Source organism: Erpetoichthys calabaricus, chromosome 9 (assembly GCF_900747795.2).
Source record: "Erpetoichthys calabaricus chromosome 9, fErpCal1.3, whole genome shotgun sequence".
In the NCBI taxonomy this organism is placed as follows: Eukaryota; Metazoa; Chordata; class Cladistia; order Polypteriformes; family Polypteridae; genus Erpetoichthys; species Erpetoichthys calabaricus.
This window is the reverse complement of record NC_041402.2, coordinates 41,110,295-41,132,100: the sequence shown is the minus strand read 5'-3', so window position 1 is coordinate 41,132,100 and position 21,806 is coordinate 41,110,295. Positions and strand designations below refer to the sequence as shown.

Here is a 21,806-nt window from a genome sequence, read left to right as displayed (position 1 = left end):
AGTGTTATTTTCAAGTAAAAACTCAATACGATGAGATTCAAAGGAACAATTTTTGTCACAGATATTTAATACTTGTAGCAGTTAAAACAGATCCATTTTTTCAAAACTACTGAATATTTGGGATTAGAGATGGGATGTTAGAGAAGAGAACTACAGAAGAGAACTGGAGGTCAACTGGAGAAAAATAACACATTGGAGGTGTGGAAAGGAATGAAAAACTTTGCAGGCTTTAAACAGTTTAATTCAAGATAAAATGTGAGATGTACAGAGAGGGCAATTCTTTAAGAGGTTTGATTGTGACCTTCCTACACACAGTTTACCCACCAGGGTACCTGGGCGATCTGTATGGTTTTATCGCCCCTTGCCATGCCCTCAAATCCACATTACTCCTCACTTTCCATTCATACTTCTGCCTACCAACTGACAGTGTCTCTGTCTTCATGCACCAGCTACAACAACTTACACCCACAATTCCGCCAATCTCCCAGCTACCAAGGATTGATCTTCACAGCAGAACCCAGGTAAGACAAACTGCAATGCCTGATGGTGTTAACCCAACTGGGAAACTGTGTTTAGTTTTTCAGCATATTTTCAATATGATTCTGAGCCGGCCAACGGCCCCAGCTGTATGAAAAGCATCTTGTGTAGTACCAGTCCACAAGACAGTGCAGCTAAAAGTCACAGTGACTACAGGCTGGTGGCTCTGAACTCAGACATTAGGAAGACCTGGGAAAGGCCAGTATTGGCTCACTTGCAAACCCTGGTCAGAACGGCACTGGGCCCACTGCAGTTTGCCTACCAGGACCCCATAGGGGTGACTGATGCTGTCATCTTTCTGCTGGATAGAGCTTATTCCTGCCTGGAGAAAAAAGGAAGCATGGTGAGGATATTGGTATATGAAGTGAAGTCAAAAAACAAACAGCAAATTGCTGGGGGAGAAGCTCCAGTCAGTGTGGCTGGATTCTACCACAGTGTCCTGGATGATGGACTACCCAACTGGTAGACTGCAGTTTGTGTGGCTTAAGAACTGTACATCAGCCAGGTTCATGAGTAGTACAGAGGTTTCACAGAGGACTGTACTGGCTCCCTTCCTGTTTACCTGGTACACCTCAGACTTTAGATGCAATACTGAATCATGTCAGCTGCAAACACAGGCATAGTTGGGTGTATCAGCAATGGGTAGGAGAATGAATAAATGGCACTAGTGAAGGACTTTGGTGAATGGCGCTAACTGAACCACGTGTATCTCAAAATCAAGAAAATACTCAAACTTCAGGATGGTCAAATTCACAGAGCCCTTAGTTTTCAATGATTCAAAGATGTGTAGACATTTTTTAAGACATTAGTAATTCAGCGTACAGCTCAATGACGGGCTTTGAGTGGAGTATCAACAACACAGAGGCTGTATAAAAGAAGGGTGAGAGTCGCATCTGTTTCCTGAGGAGGCTGAAGTGGTTTGGTGTATCATTTCACTGCTACATGTTTTCTACCAGTCTGTTCTAGCCAGTGTCATTGTCTATGTGATAGTGTGCTGGGGAAATGCCGTCAGTACAGCTGATAGCAACAGACTAAATAAACTGATTAAAAAGGCCAATTGAATCTTGGGAGTCAGACGGGACTCACCGGAGGAAGTGCTAGAACAGTCGGTCACTCAGGAAGCTGCTTACAATTCTGGACAGTGACTCTCACCATCTGTATGAAGTTTTGGCTAAACAGAGGAGCACAACTTAGTAACAGAATCAGACAATGGTGTCGCTCCAAGAAGTGCTATGTGAGGTCACTTTTACCCTCAGTCATCAGGGTCTATAACGAGTCACCCGTTCACCAAGGTGATATTGTTCTCTGTTTGCTGAATGGTATTGAGCTGGTCTAGCAGACATCTCAAAAAACAGTGAAGCAATGTGCAATACTCTAACAATATACTGTCATTATCATATCTTATCATGCCACCGCCGTATCCAGGTAAGAGTGGTGTCATTAGCACCCTTAAGATCTTTATCGGTGCATGTAGGGCCTTGGGAACATTCATGGTGAATGTGGTCCATTGTTTGGGAGGGCTACGGTCAGTCTCTTGCCACCTCTCTAGCCTATGTGTTGCGGACTGCATTGGATTAATTAAGGAGTTCAATATACTGTGACAATAACTGATATACTGTACTGTGAAACTGTAATTTATAGTATGTGCAATTCTCATCACTTTACACTTAGTACTTGAATGTATATGTGTATCATGTTAACATCCATCCATCCATCCATTGCCTCCTGCTTATCCGAGGTCGGGTCGCGGGGGCAGCAGCTTGAGCAGAGATGCCCAGACTTCCCTCTCCCCGACCACTTCTTCTAGCTCTTCCGGGAGAATCCCGAGGCGTTCCTAGGCCAGCTGAGAGACATAGTCCCTCCAGCATGTCCTGGGTCTTCCCCGGGGCCTCCTCCCGGTTAGACGTGCCCGGAACACCTCACCAGGGAGGCGTCCAGGAGGCATCCTGATCAGATGCCCGAGCCACCTCATCTGACTCCTCTTGATGCGGAGGAGCAGCGGCTCTACTCTGAACCCCTCCCGGATGACTGAGCTTCTCACCCTATCTTTAAGGGAGAGCCCAGACACCCTGCGGAGGAAACTCATTTCAGCCGCTTGTATTCGCGATCTCGTTCTTTCGGTCACTACCCATAGCTCATGACCATAGGTGAGGGTAGGAACATAGATCGACTGGTAAATTGAGAGCTTCGCCTTGCGGCTCAGCTCCTTTTTCACCACGACAGACCGATGCAACGCCTGCATTACTGCGGATGCCACACCGATCCGCCTGTCGATCTCACGCTCCATTCTTCCCTCACTCGTGAACAAGACCCCGAGATACTTGAACTCCTCCACTTGGGGCAGGATCTCACTACCAACCCTGAGAGGGCACTCCACCCTTTTCCGGCTGAGGACCATGGTCTCGGATTTGGAGGTGCTGATTCTCATCCCAGCCGCTTCACACTCGGCTGCAAACCGATCCAGAGAAAGCTGAAGATCACGGCCTGATGAAGCAAACAGGACAACATCATCTGCAAAAAGCAGTGACCCAATCCTGAGCCCACCAAACCGGACCCCCTCAACACCCTGGCTGCGCCTAGAAATTCTGTCCATAAAAGTTATGAACAGAATCGGTGACAAAGGGCAGCCCTGGCGGAGTCCAACTCTCACTGGAAACGGGTTCGACTTACTGCCGGCAATGCGGACCAGGCTCTGGCAACGATCGTACAGGGACCGAACAGCCCTTATCAGGGGGTCCGGTACCCCATACTCCCGGAGTACCCCCCACAGGATTCCCCGAGGGACACGGTCGAATGCCTTTTCCAAGTCCACAAAACACATGTAGACTGGTTGGGCAAACTCCCATGCACCCTCCAGGACCCTGCTAAGGGTATAGAGCTGGTCCACTGTTCCGCGACCAGGACGAAAACCACACTGTTCCTCCTGAATCCGAGGCTCGACTATCCGACGGACCCTCCTCTCCAGGACCCCTGAATAGACTTTTCCAGGGAGGCTGAGGAGTGTGATCCCTCTGTAGTTGGAACACACCCTCCGATCCCCCTTCTTAAAGAGGGGGACCACCACCCCGGTCTGCCAATCCAGAGGCACTGTCCCTGATGTCCATGCGATGTTGCAGGGGCGTGTCAACCAAGACAGCCCTACAACATCCAGAGCCTTGAGGAACTCTGGGCGTATCTCATCCACCCCCGTGGCCCTGCCACCAAGGAGTTTTTTGACCACCTCGGTGACCTCAGTCCCAGAGATGGGGGAGCCCACCTCTGAGTCCCCAGGCTCTGCTTCCTCATTGGAAGGCATGTTAATGGGATTGAGGAGGTCTTCGAAGTGCTCCCCCCACTGACCCACAACGTCCCGAGTCGAGGTCAGCAGCGCACCATCCCCACCATATACAGTGTTGACACTGCACTGCTTCCCCTTCCTGAGACGCCGGATGGTGGACCAGAATCTCCTCGAAGCCGTCCGAAAGTCGTTCTCCTTGGCCTCCCCAAACTCCTCCCACGCCCGAGTTTTTGCCTCAGCAACCACCAAAGCCGCATTCCACTTGGCCTGCCGGTACCTATCAGCTGCCTCCAGGGTCCCACAGGACAAAAGGGACCGGTAGGACTCCTTCTTCAGCTTGATGGCATCCTTCACCGCCGGTGTCCACCAACGGGTTCGGGGATTGCCACCACGACAGGCACCGACCACATTACGGCCACAGGTCCGGTCAGCTGCCTCAACAATAGAGGCACGGAACATGGCCCATTCGGACTCAATGTCCCCCACCTCCCTCGGGATGTGGTCGAAGTTCTGCCGGAGGTGGGAGTTGAAGCTACTTCTGACAGGGGGCTCTGCCAGACGTTCCCAGCAGACCCTCACAACACGTTTGGGCCTACCACGCCTGACCGGCATCCTCCCCCACCATCGAAGCCAACTCACCACCAGGTGGTGATCAGTTGACAGCTCCACCCCTCTCTTCACCCGAGTGTCCAAGACATGTGGCTGCAAGTCCGACGACACGACCACAAAGTCAATCATCGAACTGAGGCCTAGGGTGTCCTGGTGCCAAGTGCACATATGAACACCCCTATGCTTGAACATGGTGTTCGTTATGGACAATCCGTGACGAGCACAGAAGTCCAATAACAAAACACCACTCGGGTTCAGATCGGGGGGGCCATTCCTCCCAATCACGCCCTTCCAGGTCTCACTGTCATTGCCCACGTGAGCATTGAAGTCTCCCAGCAGAACGAGGGAGTCCCCAGAAGGTATGCCCTCTAGCACCCCCTCCAGGGACTCCAAAAAGGGTGGGTACTCTGAACTGCTGTTCAGTGCATACGCACAAACAACAGTTAGGACCCGTCCCCCCACCCGAAGGCGAAGGGAGGCTACCCTCTCGTCCACCGGGGTAAACCCCAATGTACAGGCTCCAAGTCGGGGGGCAATAAGTATACCCACACCCGCTCGGCGCCTCTCACCGGGGGCAACTCCAGAGTGGTACAGAGTCCAGCCCCTCTCAAGGAGATTGGTTCCAGAGTCCAAGCTATGCATCGATGTGAGTCCGACTATATCTAGCCGGAACCTCTCAACTTCGCGCACTAGCTCAGGCTCCTTCCCCTTCAGAGAGGTGACATTCCATGTCCCAAGAGCCAGCTTCTGTAGCTGAGGATTGGACCGCCAAGGTCCCCGCCTTCGGCCACCACCCAACTCACACTGCACCCGACCTCCTTGGCCCCTCCCATAGGTGGTGAGCCCATGGGAAGGGGGACCCACGTTGCCTCTTCGGGCTGTGCCCGGCCGAGCCCCATGGGTGCAGGCCCGGCCACCATGCGCTCGCCATCGAGCCCCACCTCCAGGCCTGGCTCCAGGGTAGGGCCCCGGTGACCCGCGTCCGGGCAAGGGAAAACGCAGTCCAAAATTGTTTTCCATCATAGGAGGTTTGTTTAACCGCTCTTTGTCTCATCCCTCACCTAGGACCAGTTTGCCTTGGGTGGCCCTACCAGGGGCATAAAGCCCCAGACAACAGAGCTCCTAGGATCATTGGGACACGCAAACCCCTCCACCACGATAAGGTGGCGGTTAAAGGAGGGGTCATGTTAACATATTCAAGATTATGAGAAGAATTCTTCTATTTGTATGTTTGTGCCTTTTTACATCTGCTGCTGTAACCCTTCAATTTACTTCAGCATCAATAAAGTTTCTGTCTACTGTATCTATAAACAGGAGATATAAGGCCTACTGAACTTTAAATTCCCCCACCCATTTTCCACACCACATGTTATAAAGGCTGAAGTGGCAACAAGTTGAACAGGGCAAACCTGATTTTCCTTTTCAACAGCAACATATTCCAAGTCTTTCTTAAATTACTCAGACATTCATTCCCTAGCTGACTGTGCAATGTAATCTCTCCAGCATGTTTTTAATCTACCTTGAGGTTTCTTCCCAGTGGGCTGTGCCAGTTACACCTCCAGACACAGATGCTGAACTGTTATCAACTAACTCATCCTGATTTGAAGGAGCGGCTTGTCTACACTAAATGTACTTAACAAACTTGTCACTCTGTCAAGAGTAGCTTCTGTAATCCATAACAGGTTTAAAGTTACTCTGTGAAGGACTCTTAAACATGAATGTCAGTCGACAAAGAAATAAGATAAAAGCTGGCAGTAGGCCAGCTTCCGCTTCTCTGCCAATTATTTCTCCAAGGGAACAGCTACTAGAGGAATTGCTCTGCGTTTCATAGTTCTGGATTTTTCCACATCTTCTATTAACTGTCTCTACTGTATGACACTGAACCACATTAAAATTTAGTTAGTAAACATGAACAAACAAATAAGTAAATAAACTAAAAGACTTGTGTTAAATCTATCTTTAAAAGTATTACTGCAGTAATCCCACCCAATTTTCCTCTCTCTCAGGTCATCTGGGGCACTGGAATGATAATTGGATTCAGGCCAGTTAAATTCCCTGTGGAATCTTAAAAGCCCTTCTTGGAACACCTGGGGGTCGCTGGAAGTTTTTCATAAAACACTGGGCCACGTCGGCTTTATTATTAAACTGAGCGCTTAAGAATATAAGCGGAGACAGAAGAAAAGGTGATCTCTTACTTTAAATGTCTCTTCACCTTATTTTTTTGTACTACAAGTTTACCTTCAATTTTACGGCGGATGCAGCACGCGACGAGCACTTTGGGGAACGGTGATATTTTTTTCTCACTAATTATTTTTGGTATCTGTTCAGATCTATAAAATTTTTAAAAGAATGACATTCCAAACTTTAAAAATCTGGTAGATCAGGTAGGGCAAATAAACCGTCTGTGTCGGTGGGAGGGGGGTTTGTGCCCACAGTATGGCAATGAGCACGTCCCTTAATACGCTTTTGCTACCGTTCTAAAAATACGTACGTGGTTTACTGAGATAATAATTAATTTTCAAATCATCACGCCAACATTCTTTTGCCGGAGGAGGGCTGGTAATCTGCCTGCGCCAGATATAGTTTCTTTAAAGTTTTTTTTTTGCCTTTCTTTTTCAGGGAGTGGACTAACACCTCGTTATTAGTGCTGCGGGAGGCACAGAAAAAAGAGAGAGACCCAGGGAGCGGCGCTTGTGTTACGTACCTCCTGTGTTTATTTATTTCGTTGTGAGTCACTTTGGGGATCGCGACTTCCTTCGTGAAACGTCACGTTGTCCGAAGCAAGAGGGAGAGACGGAGACGGAAAGGAGTGGAGCGGCGGTCGGCGAGAGAAGCACGGGGTTTCGTTTCTTTTCTTTGCTTTTAAACTCCAGCGAGTGAAGAGAGTGCGACATCGTGGGTGACTCGCTTCGGCGGCGGGAAAAAGAGCAAGAAATCCTCTTCGGCGCACTTTGCTTTGACGGTGGGAACTCGTAGAACTCCGCTGGACGCGGTCTTGCGGCAAGATGAGCATGCTGACATGCCGTGTCCAATATCTGGATGACATGGACCCTTTCGTCTCCACGAACTTCCCGGAGCCTCGGAGACCCCTCGTGTACGAATTCTATGAGAACATTTCCGTCGCAGAGCAGGTAGCCGGTGTGCACAAGTTGCTGACGGCGCCTTTAAAGGTATGTAATACACCGCGAAGATAATTGTTATACGGGACTGAAACGATGTTTTGCTGCATATGCTAACAAGTTGCCGTCACATGACGGCGTTTCTGTGTCATTCGGTGTTTCTCTGCAGCGGCGGCTAAAGGCAACGCGTTTGGTGACACAATATTTTGGGTTATGATTCATTGTGCAGCACACGTACATATGATTGTCCCTCCTGATTTTTCGTTATTTTACAACAATGGCAACGCGTTCGGAAAACGGATCATTTCTTTGGGTATATGTAGATAAAGGTCATTCGAAACTGTTATTGTTTGTAGCGGATATTTTAATCGGTTTGAACAATGGTATACTATGCCACTATATATTTCTCCAGAATGTCGAGATTGAAACAATGGGCGACGAAAGACGCAAGTTATTTTAATGACTTCGGGTTATACATACTCATTGTCAGGGGATTTAACTTGTTGCTGTCCATTGTGAACTGATTCCCACAAAGCTGATGGTTTGAAAAGGGTGCCTGAGTGGGTCCAGAGAACAACTGGTGTTTCGCGTGTTTAGGCTGTCAACAGGACAGTAGAACGCTCACTGAGCAAGTTATTGGGAAAACAAATACATGTGTACAGTATATCCGTGCAGATATCTAATCGGCCAATCATTTGACTGCATCACATTCCATAACATCATGCAGATACAGGTCAGGGGCTTCAGTTAATGTTTATATCAAATACAGAATAGGGGGGGAAAGGTGATTTCGACTGTGACATGACTGTTGCTGCTAGACGGGCAGCTTTGAGTGTTTCTATTAACTGCTGAACTCCAGGTTTACATGAACAATAAAATCATGCAGATACAGGTTAGGGGCTTCAGTTAACGTTTATATCAAGTACAGAATAGGGGGAAATTGGTTAATTCCATTGTGGCATGAATGTTGGTGCCAACGGGCTGCTTTGAACGTTTCTATAAGTGTTGAACTCCAGATTTTCACTCGCAATCATCTCCGTAGTTTACTTGGAATGATGCAAAAAAACAAAATATCTAATATCCAATGTGTGGCAGTTCTACAGACCAAAACCCCTTTTTGAAGAAAGAGGTCAGAGGAGAATGGCCAGACTAGCAGGAGCTGATAGAAAGGTTATGGTAACTCGGGAAAACTTCAATTAATTTTATATAGCACTTTATCATACAGTTGCATACAACTGAAGGTGCTTTCCACAGATTAATCAACAGAAATAAAGATATACCACATTTACTTTTTATCTTTAATTAGTACTATGATAACTTTTAATAAATGTAAGTATACTAAATACAAAATCATCCAAGTATTGTTAATCAAAATTTAACCACTAAAGTGCAAAACAAACCATCACTTTTACCAGAAAAAGGTTTACTAATTAATGTAAAAATATTTTAAGGTTAACAATAAAACTAGATGTAATTGCGCTATATATGTATAAATATATATAATAATTTTAGTATGTATCTACATTTTATCCAGACAACCCATTTAGTAGAAACAGTTCGATGTTAAAGTTAATGAAAAGATACAAAAGCAAATAAAACAGTCCATAGTGGTTTCAGTTTATTTAGGATGTAGATGAAGTTCTTGATTCTTGAATTTGAATGTTTGACCAGCAGATGTGGAGGAGAAGAAAACAAAAAAAACTCCCAATGATGGTCTTCGGAGGAAAATATACCTCTGGAGGGCAATGATCGGAGAACAGAAACCACCACGTCAAATCGTAGGTCTGATGGTAATCAGTTTCTGCATCGTGAAAGTCAGAATGACCTAGGCCAGCTGGTCACCCAGCCTCCACTGGGCACAGTTGATATAGTTAGCCCAGTCAATAATTAAAGGTATCCAAGTCCTCCTTGTTTCCTCCAGCACCTCGGATGACTGCAGAATAGAGCACTTTTAGGTGCTCTATATAGGTGTGGGTGGCGCATAGAGACACCACACAGGATGGGAGACAAAAAAACAACACACTCCATTGCTCTTTTTTTTTTTTTTTTTTTTTTTTTAAATGCTGGGTACTTCCTAACACATCAAAGAGCTGAATCTATAATCATACGATATAATTACTGGAAAGCCAGATTAAAAAAAAAAAAAAAAAAAAAAAGTAAATTCTTCATAGATTTATCCAGGTACATTTCTGTTGGTAAATTATTCCAAATTTTAGGTGCATAAGATCAGAAAGCTGCCTCACCGGTTCTTTTATACTTTGATCATGGAATAACGAGCAAATCAAAATTTACAGATCTAAGACTGTGATTTGGTACATAAGGAAACAAATATTCAGAGAAATAGGTTTTGCTAGATTGTTTAAAGCCTTATGTACAAGAAAAAGTATTTTAAAATTGATTGTAAAGCCAATTTAAAGATATTGGTATTGGGAATACAGTATATGCTGATATTTTTTGCCTTTTGGTTAAAATTCTTGCTGGTGCATTTTGGACAAGCTATAGCCGATTTACGTCCTTTTTATGTAGTCCTGATCAGAAAGCACTGCAGTAATCCATCCATCCATCCATTTTCCAACCCGCTGAATCCGAACACAGGGTCACGGGGGTCTGCTGGAGCCAATTCCAGCCAACACAGTGCACAAGGCAGGAACCAATCCCGGGCAGGGCGCCAACCCACCGCAGAAGTTCAGTGTCAATAACGCCTAAATTCTTGACCTTTGGTTTGATTTGCAGGGCTAGATGATTAATTCTAAGATTCTCACTTTGTTTACTGCTGCCAGTAACAACCAATTCTGTTTTTTCCTTGTTTAGTTTAAAGAAGTTCACATTCATCCATTTTGTTGTACTAGTAAGGCACTGGAATAAATAGTTTAGAGCCTCTGGGTCATCATGCGCAATGGATAAATTGAGCTGTGTGTTATCAACATAGCAATGATGATTTGCATTACATTTTGAAATTTATCTGGCTTAATGGAAGCATGTAGAGTGAAAATAATGATCCTAAAATTGACCCCTGTTGTACACCAAATAGAATATTATGTATTCCATCCATCCATTTTCTAACCCGCTGAATCCGAACACAGGGTCACGGGGGTCTGCTGGAGCCAATCCCAGCCAACACAGGGCACAAGGCAGGAACCAATCCCGGGCAGGGTGCCAACCCACCGCAGGACACACACAAACACACCAAGCACACACTAGGGCCAATTTAGAATCGCCAATCCACCTAACCTGCATGTTTTTGGACTGTGGGAGGAAATCTGAGCGCCCGGAGGAAACCCACGCAGACACGGGGAGAACATGCAAACTCCACGCAGGGTGGACCCGGGAAGCGAACCCAGGTCTCCTAACTGCGAGGCAGCAGCGCTACCACTGCGCCACCATGCTGCCCATATATTATGTATTTTTGATGCAAAATTGCCATAACTGACACAGAATTTTCTTCCAGTTAGGTATGATTTAAACCTGCCTAAGGCAGTACCCGAAAGCCCTGCCCACTGGCTAAGCTGGTTTATAAGAATATCATGATCTATGGTATCGGATGATAATCTGGGTTTCAAGTCTAACAGAACAAGTACAGATATTTTATTTGCATCTGCATTAATTCGCAGATCATTTACTAAATTCATTAGAACTGTTTCAGTACTATGATTAGATCTAAAACCTGACCGATACTTATCAAGAGTAAAATTTTTATTCAAATAATCACTTAATTGCTGAAAAACTACTTTTTCTAGAATTTTACTGCGAAACGGCAAATTGGAGATTGGTCTATAATTGTCTAAGAACAATCGGTTATTTTTCTTGAGCAGGTGAGCAGAAAATTATCTCAGAATGCACATGTTGAACCTAGAGGTAGATGGGCAACAACAGATGAAAACCACATCAAGGTCACCTCCTTTCAGCCAAGACTAGAAAGCTGAGGCTGCAGTTGGCACAGACTCGCCCCAAACTACACAGTTGAAGACTGGAAAAATGTAGCCTGGTCTGATAAATCTCAATTTTTGCCAAGGCCCACAAATTGTAGGATCAGAATTTGGTGCCAACAGCATGAAACCATGCACCCTACCTGCCTTGTGTTAACAATCCTGGTTGGTGGTGTGGGGAATGTTTTGTTGGTACCCTTTTGGTCCATTAATATCAATCAATCATGGCTTGACTGCCATAGCCTATATGAGTATTATTGATTCCCTTTATGGCCACAGATTACCCACCTTCTAATAGAAAAATCCAACATGATAATGCACCAAGTCAAGCAAAAGTTGTCTCCTACTGGTTTCATAAACTGAACAATGTGTTCAGTGTTCTTTAGTGGCCTTCCCAGTCACTGGATGTGAATCCAATAGAACACCTTTGGGATATAGTAAAACAGGAGATTTACTGAATAATTGTGCAGCTGACAAATCTGCAGAGGCTGCATGATGCAATCATGCCAACGTGGATCAGAATCTTTAAAGAATGTTTCCAACAACTTATGGAATCCTTTCCGTGAAGAATTGAGGTTATTTGTTAAGAGCTAAATTAGACTTTTCCCAGTATTAGCATAGTGCTCCTAATAATTTGCTCAGTTTTGTATGTTGGCTTAGTAACTTAGTGGATAAACCAGACTGAACCACATTAGCTTGCATGTACATTGCAAGTACTTTGCATTTTTTTTAATGTCTAATAAAGCATGGGTATATTTGAGGTAGGATCACTAAATTATGTATGATATTTAATTTCAAATGGCTTCCATTACTAAGTATATCATGACAACTGACCATCCTTAAACATATTTTTAGCTATTCTTTCTGCAATGTTTTGATTCTGTTCAGTTTTGCTAAAAACACTGCTGCACATTAAATAATTTTAGTATGAATTTGTGTGAATTTGTTTAGCTGCTATGTAACACATACAGTAGTTAAGAATTCTAAATGCCAATTTTAGCCATGTATTTCTATTTAATTTCATGTCATTTTCCATCCATTGGCCCTGGTGAGGGATTTGCTGAACAGACCAGCCCACCCTGTCCTCCATAACAATACCAAGCACCGTTTCATAGATTGCAGCTTACACTGTTGTGATTAAATTTCTATCTTTGGACTACCCAAGCCCTTTATTTTGGACTACTAAACTATAATATACTATAATATATATATATATATAATATTTATTTGGAGTTATTTATATATTTTCTGAGTCACACTGTGTTGCTCAAGTTAACAATCTTCAAGTAGTACAGAGTGAAGCAATTCTTAAGTTATCAAATCAGTCTTACCATCTGTCTGATTTAGTCCTTTATCTCATCTTAAAAAATACAACTTCCTCGACAATAAAATAGAGCCTCCATTTAGTATATTTTAATGTATGGTATGTAAAGTATATATTAATATGATTTGGTGTAATTCAGTTCAGAACTTTAACCATTCTGTAAAATAAATTGGAAATATTTGGATACAGAAATACTGTGGTAATATGTGTCAAAGTAAATAAAATTTCAGTTTTGCTGTACATAATAGCAATACTTATTGCCTTATGTAATTCATTTTAGTAGTAGTAGTAACCCTAGAATTTTGAAAGTTTAAGCTTTAGCATTTGCTTTCACTTTATAGATTGCCGTAGGCTTTTCATCAATCTTTGTACATGCAGTAGCTTGTAATGTGGCTATTAAATGTGTATACTGTATAGTTCAAAGTATTTTCTAGACAAGGATATTATAGCCTCTCCTGCTTGTATAACAGCCTGGGGTCAAGAATTGGAAAAGAGGAGTATAAATCCATGCAAGAATTAAAGATCATCCATTTTTCTCGCTGTAATCCTTTTATATTAGATACAGTATTTCAATCCAGTTGTGATTGATGAATGGGTTTCAGTTTTTCTCCTAACTTAATATCCCGTGTCAGCCAAATACACAGGAGCTATGCCAGTGCTTCAGCAGTGTCCACACATTATTTCCAAGGCTTAATTAGCAATGGTTGCTCAGCTTGCAGTCTTGAACAGAAGTATTTTGCAGGGGAGTAGAAGGGTCCAGACATGGACATTGATGGAGACCACTGGCACAACCATCCATCCATTATCCAACCCGCTATATCCTAACTACAGGGTCACAGGAGTCTGCTGGAGCCAATCCTAGCCAACACCGGGCGCAAGGCAGGAAACAAACCCCAGCCCACTGCAGGGCACATACACTCACACCCCCAAGCACACACTAGGGACAATTTCAGATCACCAATTCACCTAACCTGCATGTCTTTGGACTATGGGAGGAAACCCATGCAGACACGGGGAGAACATGCAAACTCCATGCAGGGAGGACCCGGGAAGCGAAACCAGGACTACTAACTGCGAGGCAGCAGTGCTACCACTGCGCCACCGTGCCACCCACTGGCACAAACACTAAGAAGAAAACACAAATTAATAAGTGATCCTGCAGCATTGTTTATAAGTATCTGCATTTGCCCTGACAGCTGGAGTGAAAAGGATTGTGACACTGTCTGCAGGCAGAAGTGCCCAAGGGCTTATTTGTACTGTGCAAATCCAAAGTATTGCTTCCATCCATCAAGTCTAGAAGTAAGATTGTTGGGATAGACAAATGTGAATGAAAACAAAATGCAGCATGAAGAAAGGATTGTAGGGCAATAGACTTGCTCTTTCAGATGTTGCAGATAAAATGGTGGAGCCATTTGGCATTGATGTATTCTGTGGTCAGTGGAGAAAAAAAACATGGTTTTTCTGATGTTTTAATGGAGTCAGCCACTGAAGCTGTTGTATTTCTCAGTATATGCTGATGTCTGCAGTAGGAAGAGTAGTTGGCAGCTGAACCAGTGTGACAAGCATTGGAACAAAGAATATGAAACACTGGATTTTTGCATGGGAGAAAATGAAATGTTTGCCCATGGGTTTACCTAGAGAAGTCCAGTAGTCACATACTTTTTATTTAACTATTTGTCACACTTAACTTTCAGGTGTCTTCTCTTATAATAGAGTTTGTGGATTAGTTTCTGGTCTTGCTGAGTCTTCAATAAAATACTGAACTGTACTATTTTTTGTAGGGATATACAGTAGCGCTTTTTAATTTTTTTTTTTTTTTTTTTTTTTTAATTTAATTTTTAAAAAAAAAATCTCTTGTAGTGTGAGGAGCAATAGGAACAGAACAGTATAATGTCCTCTGCTATACAACTTCATGCTGAAGTAGTGCAGGTTCCCACATTAGTACAAAGATTTGTAACTGTTCTTATTTACTTTATTTAAAAGTAGAAGATCTTGAGATTAAGCATTTGGTGAAAAACAAATAATAAAAACCCTTTTACATTTTTAGAAATTCCATCTTTTCCTTTACAGTATAGTAAGGATCTGGCAATAAACCTCAAAGGTCTACACTCTGAAACTTTTCGTTTTTATAATTTAGCAATGATCCATGGCAGTGACCTTTTTGTTTATTTTCATACTTTTACTAGTCTGTGCAATAAAAAGTGTATCAAAGTAAAAAGTAGGGATAGAAAATGCTGAATTCTCCAAAGAAAAGCCCCATTCCAATATCAGCTTTTTAGATTCCTGAAAAGGATGGTATTTTTGTGCACCAAGTATTTTCTGAAAATTTTGTTTGTGTTGCTTTCACAAGAATGGTAAAACTGGTTTTTGACAGCTTGTGTGTGCAAACAGTAGTTTAGGCATGTGTTTTTGGCATGACTTTGCTGGTATTACATATTCCTTTTGAGCTTCATTTTAAATAGGGAAATAAAATGTTTACATTTCCATAAAATTTTAAAGCAGTGCTATGAGGAAGTTGGATATGTTAAAAGAAAAAAATGCTTCTTGGAGATTAAACTACTTAAGAATGATGTCTTAAGGTTATTAGGCTTATAAAAATATGTATACAGCAATGACACTAGTGTACTAACCTGGAAGAAGAGCCTTTTGTCCTACAGTAGCTACTTTACTACTATATTGTTTTATATTCATATTTATCTATGTGATGGTGTGGGTCAGCCCCACGTTACCAGGTCCTTCTAAGGAGCCTTGTCAACCCGCTACCGCTGACGGCATACCTGAGGGATGAGCCTAGCAGATGAAGTTAAAATACACATACAGCAAGGGGCAGGTGTATAACTGCTCCAGTGCTTTTATTAACATAAGTTAAAAACAGTCAGTGTTCCAAAGTGTAGTGCAAATTTTCCAAAAAACAAATAAAAAAAAAAAAAAAAAATCCATAAAATGAAGTGCTGGTGGAGGTTAAAATAAGTCAAATTAATAATCCACTAAAATGAGTTTAAAACACGGCATGAAACCATCCTTAAAAATGTGAGCCAGGGTGTACTTTAGTAATGGACGTCTCCTTAGCTTAAACCTAATACAGGCATCCAAGGAGGCGCCTAACTGGCAATTGAGCCCACCTTCCATGCTGCTTCTAGGCTCGTTGCCCCTGTAGCCATCTCTGGCTACCGGCAGGGCACCATCCTCGAGCCTCTGACTCCGGCTTGTGTCCTTGCCATCCATAGCTCCACCCACAGGACGCCTCACTAAGCCTTTAAATTTCCATGCATCCGCACTGCCTCTTTTCCAGCCTTATGCAGAGTCGCTACATCCAAGGAGCACATCAGTCACTCTAACTTCCAGGACGCTCAGCTGGAGTGACCTTCTTCAGCCCCTGAGCGTCAGCCACATGCTTCCTTGAGGGATTTCCTCCTGGCTGTCTGCCTTCTCTCTCTCGTTCACCTGCACCGGCTCTCTTGCTCCTGTCTTTTCTCTCCATCCTTTAAACTCCTTCTCTGATCATCTCTGCTGTTCTCATTTTCTCCGAATCTCCCCTTTCTTGTACCAGCTCTTCCTTATATGCCTCCATGAGCATTGTTTCTTGCTTCTTGAGGTGTGCAACCAACTGAGACAGACTGCACCCTCACGGGGAGGTGCATCTCACCAAAATTACTTGACTAAATAAACCACTGTTCAGAGTCTGGTTTTGTTTTAGGCCAGTGGGAGTTGGTGGTTGTTTCAGATTTGAACCACACTCCTAATGTATCTAATTATTCTCTGATCACACCAATTAGTCGTGTATTTTCTTACTCCCTGTAACAAAAATTAATGTGTCTATGGCTCACCAATGCTTGATCCAGTTTGAAAACGATACCAGTTTTTTGTGACTTCGGACTTTGAGTGTGTTCAGAAATTGTAATGGTTTCTTCTTGGAAAGAGGACAGAGCAATGAATATTTTCATGGAAGATAACGGATAACTAGTTAAATACTTCAGATGCCTGGGCAGAAAAAGAAAGATGTGGAAAAGCACTAAGTGGCACTAATAAAGAAGCCTTCCCCAGAGTAAAATTAACTACTAATTAACAACTACTTTAAAAATGTAAAGTATAACATAATAAAAATGATGGTATATAGTGTGGTACTAAAGAGGGAAAAGAGTAAATGTCGTTGGATGATTTAGCACAGGACTGTTGAAAGTATAGCAGATAGGCCAGCATCTATGTCAAAATGTAATTTCTTTCAATTGTAGCAAAATCTCTTGTAATGCAACTTTCCTCTGAATAGTTTGTTCTATTTCCTTGTCTTGCTATCCAACCCGTTTGAAATCTTGTAACTGAGGAGGTCAGTCACTGCACTAAATATACTTGACTGCTAGGTTGTTAGATCCATTCCAGTACTTTTATAGCCTTGTATCTTGGATCATTATCTCACAGTTAAATCATTTATTGTTAAATACAATGGCAAGGAAAGAATTCACTTGATGGGTAGCAATATCCAGAAATCCTATGCATTTACAGGTTGACCTGCTTACATCTGCAGACTGTTTTACGATCAGAAAAATGTGATGTAATTTTTTTTTTTTTTTTGGCCTTGTGTGAGTTGGCAGAGAAGGGGCTTATTTGACCAGGTGATATATTTGTAATTATTCAGTTCATCTGTTCATGTTCTTTAACCCTCTACAAGTGCACCTCTTTGGTTTTTACTGCTTGGAATTTGGACAGGTTAGCATTGAACATACCATTTTGGTGACAACATGCAAGGATTCACACATGCATTTTACGTATTGTTTTATTCCGCTCTCGGTTTACTGACTGTATCTTAACAGTTAAGTTGCTGAGCAGAAGTTGTAATCCACCCACTGTCAACTTCTTTAATGACTGGTTTCCAAACTAAGGGCTTTTGTTGAATTTGGTTCATTCTTGATACATCTGTGCAATGTCATTTGCAACACCATCATCCACAGGGTCCTGTTCCTGATATACTTGGGTTGGTATGTACATTTCCCATTGGCTTACCACCTGCAGAACTATTTAAATCTTTGTCCTTTTCCAGTCATCCTGAGAATCTTGCACATACTATCAGCTTAAATTTGCTTACTTTAGTAGTGCTGTTTGCATTTGTGATGCCATTGCTGACTGAACAACCTGTTGCTTGGGAGATGAATGTAGACCTGAAAGTGGCTACTCAATGTACATTTATTCAAATAGGGTTACCAAGACAGCGGTCTGGTCTTGCTTAATGGACAGGCTCACCTTAACTGAAGGTCTTTTAGAATGTGGTTGTAAACAAGGGTGTCATAAACTAACATTGGGGGGAAAAAATACAAAGTTATTGTAGAAAGCACTTAATTTATATATTATATATATATATATAATATGTACTGTGCAGAAGTTTTAGGCAGGTGTCAAAGAATGCTTTCAGAAATATAAATAATGATTGCATTTTATAAATTGATGATAATAAACAAAGTGAGCGAACAAAAGTTAAAATCTAAATCAAATCAATATTTGGTGTTACTACCTTTTGCCTTCAAACCAGCATGAACTATTATAGGTACACTTGCACAAAGTCAGGGATTTTGTAGGATTCTAGTCAGGTGTCTGATCAACCAATTATACCAAACAGGTGCTAATGATCATCAATGTCACACGTAGGTTGAAACACGGTCATTAACTGAAACAGAAACAGCTGTGTAGGAGGCTTAAAACTGGGTGAGGAACAGCCAAACTCTGCTACCAAGGTGAGGTTGTGGAAGACAGTTTCATGTCATGGCAAGATTGAGCACAGCAACAAGACACAAGGTAGTTATACTGCATCAGCAAGGTCTCTCCCAGACAAAGATTTCAAAGCAGAGTGGAGTTTCAAGATGTGCTGTTCAAGCTCTTTTGAAGAAGCACAAAGAAACGGGCAACGTTGAGGATCGTAGACGCTGTGGTCGGCCAAGGAAACGTAGTGCAGCAGATGAAAGACACATCAAGCTTATTACCCTTTGAAATCGGAAGATGTCCAGCAGTGCCATCAGCTCAGAACTGGCAGAAACCAGTGGGACCCAGGTACACCCATCTACTGTCCGGAAAAGTCTGGCCAGAAGTGGTCTTCATGGAAGAGTTGCAGCCAAAAAGCCATACCTCCGACATGGAAACAAGGCCAAGCGACTCAAATATGCATGAAAACATAGGAACTGGGGTGCAGAAAAATGGCAGCAGGTGCTCTGGACTGATGAGTCAAAATTTGAAATATTTGGCTGTAGCAGAAGGCAGTTAGTTCGTCGAAGGGCTGGAGAGCGGTACAATGAGTGTCTGCAGGCAACAGTGAAGCATGGTGGAGGTTCCTTGAACGTTTGGGGCTGCATTTCTGCAAATGGAGTTAGAGACTTGGTCAGGATTAATGGTGTTCTCAATGCTGAGAAATACAGGCAGATACTTATCCATCATGCAATACCATCAGGGAGGCGTATGATTGGCCTCAAATTTATTCTGCAGCAGGACAACGACCCCAAACATACAGCCAAAGTCATTAAGAATTATCTTCAGCGTAAAGAAGAGCAAGAAGTCCTGGAAGTGATGGTATGGCCCCCATAGAGCCCTGATCTCAACATCGAGTGTGTCTGGGATTGCATGAAAAGACAGAAGGATGTGAGGAAGCCTACATCCACAGAAGATCTGTGGTTAGTTCTCCAAGATGTTTGCAACAACTTACTAGCCGAGTTCCTTCAAAAACTGTGTGCAAGTGTACCTAGAAGAATTGATGCTGTTTTGAAGGCAAAGGGTGGTCACACCAAATATTGATTTGATTTAGATTTCTCTTTTGTTCATTCACTGCATTTTGTGGATTGATTGAAAATAAATGATTAACACTTTCATTTTTGAAAGCTTTCTTTTGTTTTCAGCATTTTTGCACAGTACTGTGTATGTATATGTGTGTGTGTGTGTGTGTGTGTATATATATATATATATATATATATATATATATATATATATATATATATATATATATATATATATATATATATATATATATATATATATATAATATAGTTTACTGTCAAATAAATGCAAAGACCTGGAAGGTAACCACCCATACAATCAGATTGTGACACAGACTACGAATGCCGTGAATAAATATAAAAATAAATATATATAATATAAAAAATCATTTTCACCTAGTCTGCTGATTTCAAGGGTGCTTAACAATTGCAGTGAGAAGTATATGAACCTAAATTGAAACTGAATTGTATTGACAGTTTAATAACTTCAAGTGTGAGGAGAAAATCTGTTATCAAAAGTGGCTCACAGCTCAGGTTGATAGTAAAGTTACATTTACTATCGTGATTCAGATTAATTTCTCTCTTTTAAAACAAAATCTTGGGAGGGAGACTGGGGAGACGAGATGTTATCTTCTCGGAAGACAATTTGACGTCCCATGAGAGACACTTTAACATCCTGCGAGACAAGGCAGTGAGACTACATTTAAAACAAGTTCATGGACATCTAATCAAGCAGTTGTTGGAATGCTTTTGGCAGACAGACATGTGCTCCCACCTCTTAAAACCACGACAAGCAGAACATGCAGCTTGCCAGCAGCAGCAAGCCAGCAGATGATCTGACTGCTTCTCCTTAGCGTGTGTTCAGCCTACCCCCACTCCCCCATTCACAACGCGAACGGCAGAGACGTGAAGTGGCAAAAGGACAGCTGCTGTAAAGGCTTTGAAATGATCGACGCGCATCACAACAAGCAGAAAACACAGCTTGCAAGCAGATGATCCAACTGCAACTCCTTTTGCGTGCGTTCAGCCCCTCCAAAACAATGTGAGCGGCAGAGACAAAGTGGCAAAAGGACCGCTGCTGTACAGGCTTTTAATTGATCGACATGCAGCACGACAAACAGAGCTCGCCAGCAGCAGAAAGACAGCAGCTGATCCGACGGCATCTCCTTAGCTTGTGTTCAGCCGCCCCCCCCCCCCCCCCTTCACAACACAAGCCGCGTTATACATCCTGCGAGAAAGATTTAACCACTTTCGGGGCTGGAAATAAAGGACGAGTATTGTTTTTACAAAAGTTTTAAAGTGAAAGTAATGCATATGTAACAATTCCCATGAAAATAACAATCTCTTTAAATTGTACAGTATATCTGGTAAACCAAACCCGGGGGTGGGCAAGCAAAACACCGTAGTTTTTAGGGAAATAAATACACATAGTAAGAGAGAACTTGAGCTTCTTTTACAAGTTTTTTATATTAATTTTTGTTTCTAAATTTTTAACATTCATTTTCAGCATGCTTCACACATCACTCTCAATTCGAAGGTGTGTGCTTCATATTCAGACATGTGTTTGTTTAGTACAGTATTTCATTTTTAAGCTGGCTATAAATGCAACCTCCAGAAAACCATCCTATATTCCTATTGTGTTTTCAAAACTTATTCATTTTCAGCCTATCAAATTCACCTTTTTCCTTCACAATAGAAATAACTTACAGTGGATCCTAGGTGTGCGAGCATAATTCGTTCCGGAAATGTGCTCGTAGTCCAAAGCACTCGTATATCAAAGTGAATTTCCCCATAAGAAATAATGGAAACTCAGATGATTTGTTCCACAACCCAAAACTATTCATATAAAAATGATTAATACAAACCAATTAACTTGCACTTTACCTTTGAAAAGAATCATGGCTGGTGTGAGTGAGTTTCTAAACTCTTGTGGGATTGCACCCAATGGGACGACACGCGGAAGAGCGTCCCAAAGCAATCGCAGTCTCCCAGCGCTGTAGCAGTTCTCTGTAAAAGCGAATCCGAAAAGATTGTGGACATGCTATAAGTGCCTGTCGTCAATGGGTGATACAAGGAACGTTATAAATACGCAGGGCCCTGCCTGACTGCTGTGTCTGTGTATAAATAACCGCACTGTTGCTGTTTCAAGCTGAATAAAGCTTGTGTTGCTAAAGTACTGAGACTCCGCTTCATGTTTTAGGGTGCAAGATGGGGACTCGCACGTCACAGCACAGACGCGCGCGTGAGCACACATACGCACACACG

General features: G+C 42.6%; 1 protein-coding gene across 5 annotated transcripts in view; it reads left to right on the top strand.

Moving 5' to 3' along the window:
- Positions 1-6,494: 6,494 nt before the first annotated feature.
- Positions 6,495-21,806, top strand: part of fhod1 (formin homology 2 domain containing 1) — a 202,520-nt gene continuing 187,208 nt past the window's right edge. For 3 of the 5 annotated variants that reach the window (XM_028809357.2, XM_028809353.2, XM_051931677.1), the window contains exons 1-2: positions 6,496-6,606; positions 7,043-7,593. In XM_028809357.2, the coding sequence (XP_028665190.1) occupies positions 7,429-7,593 (165 nt within the window). In that variant the 5' untranslated portion in view covers positions 6,496-6,606; positions 7,043-7,428. Of the gene's footprint in view, positions 6,607-6,993; positions 7,594-21,806 lie in introns of those variants that run through there. The other 2 variants (XM_051931675.1, XM_051931676.1) reach the window with 2 other exon arrangements.